Below are 11,117 nucleotides of genomic sequence, written 5' to 3'. Positions count from 1 at the left end.
GAGTTTACGCTACTAGACTCGGCAATAAAAGAGCCTAGTGCAAGTCCTTATAAGTTTTATGTTATATTTCAGTGAGTTTGCGATGTGAGACTCTAGGTATGAGAGACGAAGATAACTCGTATATATCTTAGAAGTAAAGAAAGGGATTGAATGCGAGTTGCGGGCATCAAACGCTTTGTTTCTACTGTACCAGTTCATAAATGGATTTTCTTTGGAGGTTGATGGTCTTCATTGCCGTTCGTCAATATAGTCCAAGACATGACATAAACTTTCTTTCATCAATTCCGAAACCCGATTAGCTCAACTTCCCCTTGCAATGCCCTGCTTAGTTAGAAGCCCCTGATGCGGAGATCGCTTAACCAAACATGGGCTCCATTGTTTATGATACTAGTTGAGTCTTCCTTGGCTTCATGTGGTGATGCAGGGGAGTTCTACCTCTTCTCAGCTCAGGTGACATTAGAGAGTTGCTTCTCATGCTGATTCCACAGATGAGAGCATACAGTTCACCATTCGACATGCACAGGCAAGTCGGGTAAAACGCATGTTCTGTAATTCCAAAGTAAGTTGAGGCCAACATTTTGAACCCGCACGGGGTTCGTAACATGTATGAGGAGCCTGAAACTGCACTGAAAGACCTCCAATTGGGTTTTCTTTCTTGAGAAAAATAAGACAGCAAAGTAACAAACGAGGGAGCCGAGAGTAACAAGGATGAGAAGATGGGGCACCAAAAGATGAAGGCCTCCGGTAACTTATTAACTTTGAGGAAATCTGTAATCCACTACTTTCTTACCCTAATTTTACTCTTTCGTCTGAGTAGCAGCCGGGGGTTTTATAGCAAAATTCAAATGCGTACCAAAGTTCTTTCTCATACCATACCAGGCCCTTCTAGTTAACCCAAGCGGTGAAAGGCGGGCCGAAAAATTGGTTTAGGATTAAGTTAGTTCAAGAGTTCGTCTTTGTGGTTTTTATATTCCTGGAAAGTTGGAAACAGAACAAGAGACTGCTGAGTTGCAAACAAATCACGTCCAATTACATAGGGAACCCGGACATTGGCAGCCGATACGTCGATAAAACTGTTTCTTGGCTATCAAACATTAGTACTGAACTACTGCATTTAAACTAAAACGAGCCATCAACCAAAAAACAAAAAAAATCTAAAACGAGCCAAACTTGAACACAATCCACCACGTATACCACGCCAAGATAAATCATGTGATCCCCAATTCTATTTTCTTATAAAAGTACAACACAGTGTTCATAGAAATTAAGAGAGCTAAGTGATGGGCCTCCATCCATGTGACAAAGTGCCAAAGCGCCAAAGCATGCTCAAAAATCAGAGAAGAAAAAAAGTTCGAAAGTATCCTAAATCACCTTAGAACCACCTGAGTGTATGTGAAACTAAAGGATTCCCGATTACTACAAATGCAAAGCTTCAACTATAGTCCTAATACCAGTTATTCATCTGTATTGAAACTCTACATCAACATGAACCTTCAAATCCTGCACCTGAAACACAACGTAAAGCTTCAGTCTCGCGAAATGTCTTAATTTGAGGAATAAGATAATCAAATTGTACAACTTAAGTTGGTTCAAACTTACATACAATTCCAACCGCATGCTATGTAAACCCATTTGAATTAGCAAGGTAGTATCGAGGTATAGTCAGGGTTAGAGAATAAAAGACTCATCAGCATAAACAAAAAACAAAATGTAACTTGCCTTCAAAACTAACAGCAGCATCGCCTAGATATAAAAACTAGTGTCTGAGCTCTCTACTGAAAATTTGAGAGAGCCCTATACGGCCATTTTCATTTCTATCTTCTGATGAGGATCATAACCTAACAGTTTGAAATCAGCCGCCACAAAAGAATCTATATTCTTTTTCTCAGGATTGATCTTCAAAATCTGCATTGAAATAGAGGTAGTCAGTTGTAAATAAACAATATATATAACAGGTAGAAATGCAAGAGGGGGTAATAAAGTCTGCTTCTGAAACCAAAACAATCATTTATGAAACATTGTTAAACTTACTGGAAAAGGCTTGGGCAGCTTTTCAAGCTGCTCCTTCAAAGGCCTGATGTGAGTGCGGTAAACATGAGCATCCCCTAAGGCATGAATGAAATCACCTGGAACAAGACCTGCACGAGATAAAACCATATTATGGACAGACTCTAAAGACACAATATCAGATGCAAGGTTCTTAAATCCATCAGTCAGCCAACGAAGGCAAAGGTGCCAGCCAAAAGAGTATTCTTTAGAATGCGTACCACAAACATGAGCAATCATGCATGTCAGAAGAGCATATGATGCAATGTTAAATGGAACACCAAGGCCGATGTCAGCAGAACGCTGATACATTTGACATGATAACTCTCCGTTGGCTACATAGAACTGCAAGGAGAAAGAAGGATGTAATAAAACAAAAGAGATGTGATAATAAAATAAAAGCCTAAACCACCTCAAGACAAACCTGAGCAAACATGTGACAAGGTGGGAGTGCCATCACTTTGAGATCAGAAGGATTCCATGCTGACAGTATAATCCGCCGATCATCTGGATTATTTTTAATCTTGTCAATAACATCTAGCAACTGATCAAATCCTTGACCGGTATAGTCAGCATGCATGTCAGTATACCTGAATGATGGAACAGAAATAGGGAAACTTGAAGCTAGACTTCATTATGTAAACCAAAAATATAGAACTTAACCTAAACTGAAGTTCACAAACCTGGCACCAAAGTGTCGCCACTGGAACCCATATACTGGTCCCAAGTCGCCCTCTTCCTTGTCAGTTAAACCAACACTGAAGTGGCAGATACAAAAATCACTTAAAACTGCATGAAACTTAGAACTCCTCACACACAATTGGGCAGTCGAATACTTGCCTGTCAAGGTAGTCTCTAGATGCATTTCCATCCCATATGTGAATACCTTTCTCCTGAAGGACCTGCCAAGTAGTCAAACATCCGTATTAGATATACAAGGAAGAGCCTGCTTCTTTAAACTTCTCTGTGGGGATGAGCAAATCAATGGGAATTATGTCGCCAAACTTGCTTTTGACAAACTATAAAGGCAAGCATTATCCGTACTCATGGAAAGCTAAAATAAAAAATAGAAATTATGAGAACATATTTTTAATGTAAGAAGCTTCAAATGATCCCTTTCAACTTCTGTAAATTCATACAAATTTTACACATTTTCAAAGCCTGAAAACATCAAAATCAGTCATCAGTTTTCCCAATTTATGGTGGAGAAAACACACATTTTTCAGTATTCTCGACTTTGTACAGAAATCAACTTTCAACATGATTGAAAATCAACTCGCTCAATTCTAAGTCCCCATATTATGTAATGACAATGAAACAAGGAAAACATACATATGATTCAAAAGGTAAACGTTCAACAAAATCATAATACCTTGGCATTTGTTGAACCACTGATGAACCACAGAAGTTCTTCAACAACCCCTCGCCAAAATACTTTCTATGGACCAAATAGTCATAATGTGTGTCAGTTTATCAACTGAAATAGAAAAGAATCAAATACCTAATAATCTAACCACATGCCAAGAGAGTAAAATGGAATCTATAAAAGTTGAAGAAACCCTTATGTGGAAGAACAAATTTAGTAGCACATGGTAGGTTGAGAGAGAAACAGAAATCTTAAAAAGAAGAATATGCATGCCTTGGTTGTCAGAAGTGGAAAAGTTCTGCGCAGGTTAAACCGCATCTGTGGAGATACAGAGAAAATGAGTAAACATCACTTGTCCATTTTAATCAAGCAACTGTTAAATGAAGCACAACGGGTCTTTCTCAAAAATCTTAGTTTGATATTACCTGGCAACCGAATTTTGACAAAGTACCAGTCCCTGTCCTGTCATCCTTAGAAGTGCCATCTGAGAGTATTTCTCGTACCAGCCTTAGATACATCTGCTCCTCGTGTTTCTCAAAAATCATCTTTGGCAGAAAAGAGAAATTCTTCACCTCACATTTAATGGAGCCTGACTTACTATTAGAGATCAGATCACTGTTTTCACAAAGGGATTCAACTGCAGAACTCCTTACGCGAACATAAGTTGTGAAAGAATGACGAATGCTATTTTCAACCTTGGGAAAGGATGAATACCACGGCTGAAACACAGAGGAATCAATTGCAGGGATAAAAGTGTCACATTCAATGTTTGTCTCTATTTCTGTAATGTGAATGGCTTCACAGCCAGGCGCATTGAGAGCTTCCCTGGATACAGAAATGTTAATAAAAAGAAAGGATAGAAAGAAGAAACATGATTTGCAATACAGAACCAAACAACAATGTCACACCTTAGTATCTGGCCACCTCCAATGAGAAACACTCTCTCAATTGACAGACAGTAAGGAGAAGCAGCTAACAATTCCAAAGCAGATGCCATGCTTCCGCATATCACAACATTCTCTGCAGTAGCAATATCAAAACTCCCAGAACGAGTCAGAACAACATTAAGGCGGCCAGGTAGAGGTTGATGCTCAGATGGAATGCTCTCCCATGTTTTTCTACCCATTATAATTGCATTCTTTTTCACAGGATCTGATGTGGTCACAGTGACGTCCTTAAAGAACTTGAGATCAGAGGGCAGTCTCCAAGGTAGTTTCCCATCCTTTCCGATACCCATTTCTCGGGTCGCAGCCACAACAACTTGGTAAGTCCTCTGTGGATTGGGCTGGGTGTTACCATTTCCATTCGCACTCACCAACAATTCAGCAGCCATAGTTGAACCCTTAGACCAAAACAGCCTAAAAGGAGAGCTGCACAGCCAATTTTTGTGCAAGCGCAGTAAACCCTACAATGTAACATGAATACATTAAAAATTAACAAAGAAACAAAGTACAAAAGTGCAGACGCGAGCATACAACACCCGAATGAGAAAACAACACGACATATGAGATCGGAACAAGTGCAAAGGATTATCGGGTACATTGTATACGTTATCATCTATTTCAAACAATTCGGCCATCAACATGTATAAATCAACATTTTGTTTAGCTATAAATCAAACATATAAACGATTAACAGAGACATGAGTGTTGCAACACAGTTACCACTGCTATTGCCGACTTCGACATCAATCTGTGCAAGTCAGGCGGCGAATTCAGTTAAGATTTTTGTGGATTTAAAGGAGTTTTTATGCTATAACTATAAATTAATTAATTAATTAATTAAAATTAAAATAAAAAACAGAAACCTTTGCAATTTTAACATAAGGTAAAACTTGCACGCAAATGTGAAAAACAATTAGAGAAATCCTGATCAGACCTAAGAAAATAATTAGTCCAAAAAAACACAAATGCCATTAATTTCAAGCAGTTCAAACCCTATGATGCTAAGAAAAATATGAGAAAATAAGTAAAGCGACACACAAACTTTAAGTTAATTATAAGAACAATAGATCACAAAAATCAAAACAAAAATAAAAATAAAAAACACACTAAATTAAATTAAATACGAAAACTAATCAGATAAAATGTCTCAAAAAAAAAAATATGGAATGGAATGCAAGAAGCAACTGACCGATCCTAAAGCGAAGCGCGAAATCTTGCAGTGGTGGGAGCAGCCAAGAGCGGCGGCAATTTAGAGTTTGGGAGTGAAAGAAGGGAGTGAGAGAGCGAATTGGAGAGAAGGAAATAAACGAGGAGGCTTTAGGGCTGAAACCACTTTCTTCGCTTTCAATCCTTTTCTTTCTTTTCTCTCTCCTGGAATGTACAGTGACTGAGTGACAGGTTATACAAACACAGAAATCCAAAAGCGCAGTTGACGCGGAGTTCCGCCAAAAGACTGGTTGTGGAGAGATTTTCAAACGTGGCGGATACGCGGCGGTACAGCAGGTTATTATATAAGTAGATGAAAGTTTTTTGAAGTGTTTATCCACTCCTTAGAGCAAGTTCACCGGTTAGGCCGGCACCCAGCATCATTTTTGACCCAGCACCTGGCCAATCCCCTCCAGCCCATGTGGATAGGACAGCACTCAATCCAAGCTGGTCTTCAGGCTAGCTCAAAATGGATTGAGCTATGGGATGGCCTGCTTGACGTCATATTGACGCCAGCATGACGTCACAAGCTAATTTAAATTTTTTTTGTGCTAGGCGTGTGCAAAACACACACGTGGTCGCATGTCCCGACAAGAAAACGTGGGGGTGGCCCTTCAGTGCAGGCACACTTAGGGATATGATGGGGGAGGCCACGTGTTTGTTTCTAGGCTATTGGATTTCCAATGGCTAGTTTTTTAGACCATTGGATTTCTAACGGTCAAAAAAATTTGGAATTTGACATCCAAAAGCTAGTGACGTGGCTCAATCTGGACCGTCTGATTCAGAGATCAACAATCCACATTTTTTACCCCAAAATTAAAAAAAAAAAAAAAAAGCACAACGGTCAGGATTATGACTGTTGGCCACGTGTCAACGTATAGATTGTTGGATTTGAATCTTTTTCAAATCCAACGGTCTAGATTAATTAACAAAATTAAAATTCATAAAAAAATTCATTAAAAATTGATCTTCCACCTTACACCACATTTCAATATTTTCAACAATTTCTATCAAAGCTTTCATATAATTTTTGAGAGAAAAAAATAACTATGTGGAAGCTCATCGAAGATGTTACGTTGTGTGAATGTTGGGTTCACACTACTCATGACCCGATTACAGGTAATGAGATGGATAAGTGAGAAATGTGGAGTAAAATTACGAAAGCGTTTTGCAATGTATATGGAAAAGACACCAAAAGTAGTCAAGGTCTTCAAGGTCGTTGGAAAAAAACTCAACGCATCCTTTACTTGTTGGAAAAACGCTATCTCTCATGATTCTGATAATCTGCGTATTGGGACAAGTTTAGCGGATCAGGTGACAATATTTTTATTTATTTATATGTATTCCACCATCATCAATATTTTAATTTATTTATTTGTGTTGCACCCGCATTTTATAATATGGTCTTATCCCACATTTATAGACATTACAAGCACAAGCATTCTACAATGCAAAGAACCACAACAAATCATTTGGCAAATTATATGAAAGATTGCCCCAGATACATAATTGTGCCAACCAGTCCAGAAGGTGTCATGCACGGCATGGGTCTACACAGTTCACCAGAAGCAGACATGGTCGAACATGAAGAAGACACAGCCGCACAGGAAGAAGACACATTTGAAGAAGTACCGGAAGGGATGCCCGAAGAAGTGCCGGAGACCCAGGCAACTCGTCCATCCCTAAGGCCTCAAGGTAAAAACGCAGCAAAGAAAAAATGGAGTTCTTCCAAAAATGACTACACAACATATATGGACGAACTTGCGTGCCAAGGTGAACTAAACATGGCGCAGGAAGAGGCTAAAGATGAGGAAAAAAATGCTGCTATGGTAGCAATATTAGCAGCTACTGAGAGACGTGATGCAGTGACTAAGAAACAAAGAGAAATCGTTAATCGAGAGAACGAAATGATTAGAGAATGACTTAATCGAGAAAACGAGATGCTTAGAGAAGAAATGATGGCACAAGCAAATCGTGACACTATGAACAAGCCTCTAGTAGGACTGTCTCCGAATTCAAAATATTTTTGGACATCGAAAAAAAGAGATGTGGTGCGAATGAGGTGTGTAAAAGACGTGGAAACAAGTCGAGGGGGTTCTAGCTACACAGATCCTAGCAACGAAGATCCTAGCGGTACATATCCTAGCTCCACAAACTTTGTATAATTTCGTATTTATTTTTAGTACTTTATTTAATTTCATCTTAATTGTTAGTACTTTATGTAATTTCGTCTTTATTTAATCCTACCCGAAGTTAAAACTATTTTATTTATTTATGTATTATTTTATAAAAATTTTAATAATATTTTAAATGGGCTGGGTGCCAATGCATTTTGTAGGGGTGAAGATCGTTTGTGCCAGCTCATTTTTTAGGGGTAGAGATGCATTTGGCCTATTACTGTTCATTGGGGTCTATCACTGTTCACTGAGCGGATTAAATGGGCTAGGTGATGGCGCATTTTTTTAAGGGTGGACTTGCTCTTATATATTGCGTATGTGCCCATGTTTTCGGCACTAAAAAATACCTTCGAGTTATGATGGCACTAGTGCACGGCGCTCAACATTTGCAGGTTAACAAATTAAAATAATAAATCTTTGGTAGGCTTGGGATATGGACAAAAATGGAATAGACTAAGAGATTTAAGTGGTTCACGATTCATAACTGGGTACATCCACTGTATTGCTCGAATTGTATTCATTTCAAGACTACAAGTAGCACTCGGCAAATTACATGAGCTCTTCATTTTCCTAGTTGTTAAACCCCCTTACAACAGATTCCTACCCTTTTATATATGCCTTCAACGAACCCTCATCCTTGGGTTTCCCCAATCCAGCATTAGTTGATGGGTGATACCTATGCTCGAGCAAGCACTTCAAACTAGATCTTTCCTTACAAACCATCGTTTTGCCATTTCCCGAGTAATACTTTCGGGGTGACCTTTATGTTCAACGTAGCAATCGAGTTGTTTAGAAACTATTAGGGTCTAATGCGGGTGATCCTTCAAGCGTTCGTACAAACCACTCAATCATCACCTCGGTCTTCACTTTTACCACTAAAGCATAACATACCTTTGTCAACGCCTCATCACCTCTAATCATTCCTACCCCTGCAGTGGTCAGGAATTTCACTACCAACATCTTCTGGTTGATCGTCACATTCATTTTTGTAAGAAACGATCGTCTTAGTATCACGGTGTAGGAGGAAAAGAAATCTACAATCATAGACCTTGTCGTCAAACTCGCCCTCTTATGATGGTTCCAGTTTCACAATGTAAGACTCATTTCCCCAATTGGGTGTAGCATACTATCCCCGAATGTTATAAAGGTGTCACGTTCCTATGCAAAAGATCCATGTTAATTCCTAACTGGTCAAATGTCGAGAGAAAGATTACATTCACCGAGTTACCATTGTCAATGAAATTCAAGTGACTTCACAGTTGGCTATCTCTCAGCCGAGATAACCAAGTGGTCATCATGGGTTGTAAGTTTCTAAACCCACATTCCTCGTTGAACACTACAGGCTCCCTCGAGGGTCTTCTTATCTTCGCAAGTAGGCCCACAGTCCCAAGCGAGTAAGAATGTGACAATGCTTAACACAGTTCTCGAGCATAGACCTTTATCACTCTGTTAAAACCCTCTCCCCCAACAAGGTAAACCCCCTAAACAGAGTATAAATTACCTTCATGATGTTCGGATCACAATTTGCATGGGCACCTGACTCTTGAAAAGCGCTCAATTGGGTCGTAGACCTATTAGCTACATAATATGTGAGTTGCCCTTGCCAAACGAGCGCTTATATATCATCCTTAAGGTCCGTGAAGTTGTCGATAAGGCAACCATGGCCTTGGTGATACCAGCACTACTTAGTATCATCATTCCTTCTTCAGAAACCAGTTGTATTATTTAAGTGAAAGGGAGTTGGCGTTCCACTAGACGCAACTTCCTGTTTTGCCTTAGCTAGTGTGTTCAAGCGATTTGTCAAGGCAGGGATTTGCATCCTTGTCTTGTTTAGCTACTTGGATCGAGAGTAGCTAGTTGCTTCGTGGAATCTCGAGTTAGATGGAAGTAAAAGTCTCGTATGACAAATCCCCATATGAGGGCATTGTACGTTGTTGCCTCGTCGTATCCTTTTCATCTGACATACTCATTATTCAATCAGTATATGTAATCCCTCAAGGACTGGGCCTTGCTTTATTGAGGCGAGGTCAATCAATGTGTATTGCCTCTTAGAGATAATCATATATGCATCAAGAAAAACCTGCATCAGCCTCGAAAAAGACGTAATGAACCCCATGGCAATCTGCTTAAACCAATCCTAAGCCGTTTCTCTGATGATGGTTGGAAATAGCCTACACTTAATGGCGTTGTTATTCACTCGGCCCTCGATAGCGTAAATAAACCTGTCCATGTGGTCATACTAATCAGCAAGCCCTTTGTAACTTTGCATTTTGAGTGCTTGAGTATCTTTACTCATCGGCTCGTCGAGCATTTCATTAGAAAATGGCAAATGTAACAACCCTCCTTAATTTTACGATTTTATTAATTTTAAATGAGGGAATTGACAAAAATGCCTTTAGAGGCAAGGATTTTGACTTCTGTTGACCATCGTTTAGAGAGACGTATGACTCATTCTTTTAGTGTAATTGTGTAGTATGCAATAATACGAACACGTGGGCACAAACAGAATCGAATTTGGAGTTATGATGGAGATTTTACGGATTTACGAACACGAAAGGCGATTTGGTAATTTCATGTTTAGAGATATTTTGTGGCTTGTTTTGTGAGCCACGTGGGGCCCATACCCCACTCCTGCCATGTCCCATGTCCTCTCTCTCCATAAATCTCGATCCTTCTCTCTTTCAAACTCTTTTTTTTTTTTTTTTAACTCTCGGACCATACTCTTTTTGACACCTCACTCTTTCTTACTAGGTTTATTATTTTAAAACTTTCTTTCTCTCCCATTGTCTTCTTCTTCTATGTTGATAGAGAGACCGAAAGGCGATACATCCAGCCACCACCTTCATTGCAAGGCACCCAATCTGCCACCACCATCCTCCAACGTGTTTCGTATGAACCACCAGGCCATCCACTTGCAGCAAGTCACCACCAACTTGATACTCCCCCAACTATCCCTCAAACTCTCTTTGCAAACCATGTACGGATACTTCACTTTGGTCGTGTATTCCATATCAGATACTTTTCGGATACGATATTTGCCGGATACTCTCGGATACCCGTCGGATACGTATCATGGTCAATTGATACACTTTGACTTCATGGATACACGTATCCCACGTTTGGAATACACGTATCATGCTTTTAGGATATTTTTACACCTTCAAATAAGAAATTAAAAGGAAAAAAATAATTAGAGACGGAGCTTTATTTGAAATATGATGAATATGAAGAGCTAACCTCTAATTGAAACTATGAACACAACTCTCACACTTCTTCTATATATATCAAGGGAATTAGATTTCCAACTTTTCTTCCCCAACAAATCAATGAACATGAATTTGGATGATGAAATCGAATTCTTGTGCTATCAAAATATGT

General features: G+C 39.2%; 1 protein-coding gene across 3 annotated transcripts; it reads right to left on the bottom strand.

Moving 5' to 3' along the window:
* Positions 1 to 1,153: 1,153 nt before the first annotated feature.
* On the bottom strand, positions 1,154 to 5,889 carry LOC137728039 (bifunctional dihydrofolate reductase-thymidylate synthase-like). Of its 3 annotated transcripts, none has more exons than XR_011067920.1 (12): positions 5,546 to 5,889; positions 4,321 to 4,817; positions 3,838 to 4,237; positions 3,686 to 3,730; positions 3,419 to 3,484; positions 2,887 to 2,948; positions 2,730 to 2,804; positions 2,471 to 2,636; positions 2,268 to 2,391; positions 2,032 to 2,138; positions 1,600 to 1,905; positions 1,154 to 1,506 (listed from the first exon to the last, which is right to left on the bottom strand). XR_011067920.1 is itself a non-coding variant. In XM_068466916.1 (11 exons), the coding sequence occupies exons 2-11, from the start codon at positions 4,743 to 4,745 to the stop codon at positions 1,795 to 1,797; spliced, it is 1,581 nt and encodes a 526-aa protein (XP_068323017.1). In that variant the 5' UTR covers positions 4,746 to 4,817; positions 5,546 to 5,889; the 3' UTR covers positions 1,154 to 1,794. The 3 variants fall into 3 exon arrangements, 1 of the variants encoding a protein (XP_068323017.1); XR_011067919.1 differs by having other exon boundaries at positions 1,720 to 1,905; XM_068466916.1 differs by having other exon boundaries at positions 1,154 to 1,905.
* Positions 5,890 to 11,117: the final 5,228 nt, after the last annotated feature.

Source organism: Pyrus communis, chromosome 3 (genome assembly GCF_963583255.1).
Source record: "Pyrus communis chromosome 3, drPyrComm1.1, whole genome shotgun sequence".
Classification (NCBI taxonomy): Eukaryota; Viridiplantae; Streptophyta; class Magnoliopsida; order Rosales; family Rosaceae; genus Pyrus; species Pyrus communis.
Note: the sequence above shows the minus strand (reverse complement) of the source record. Positions and strands in the feature narration are given on the sequence as shown.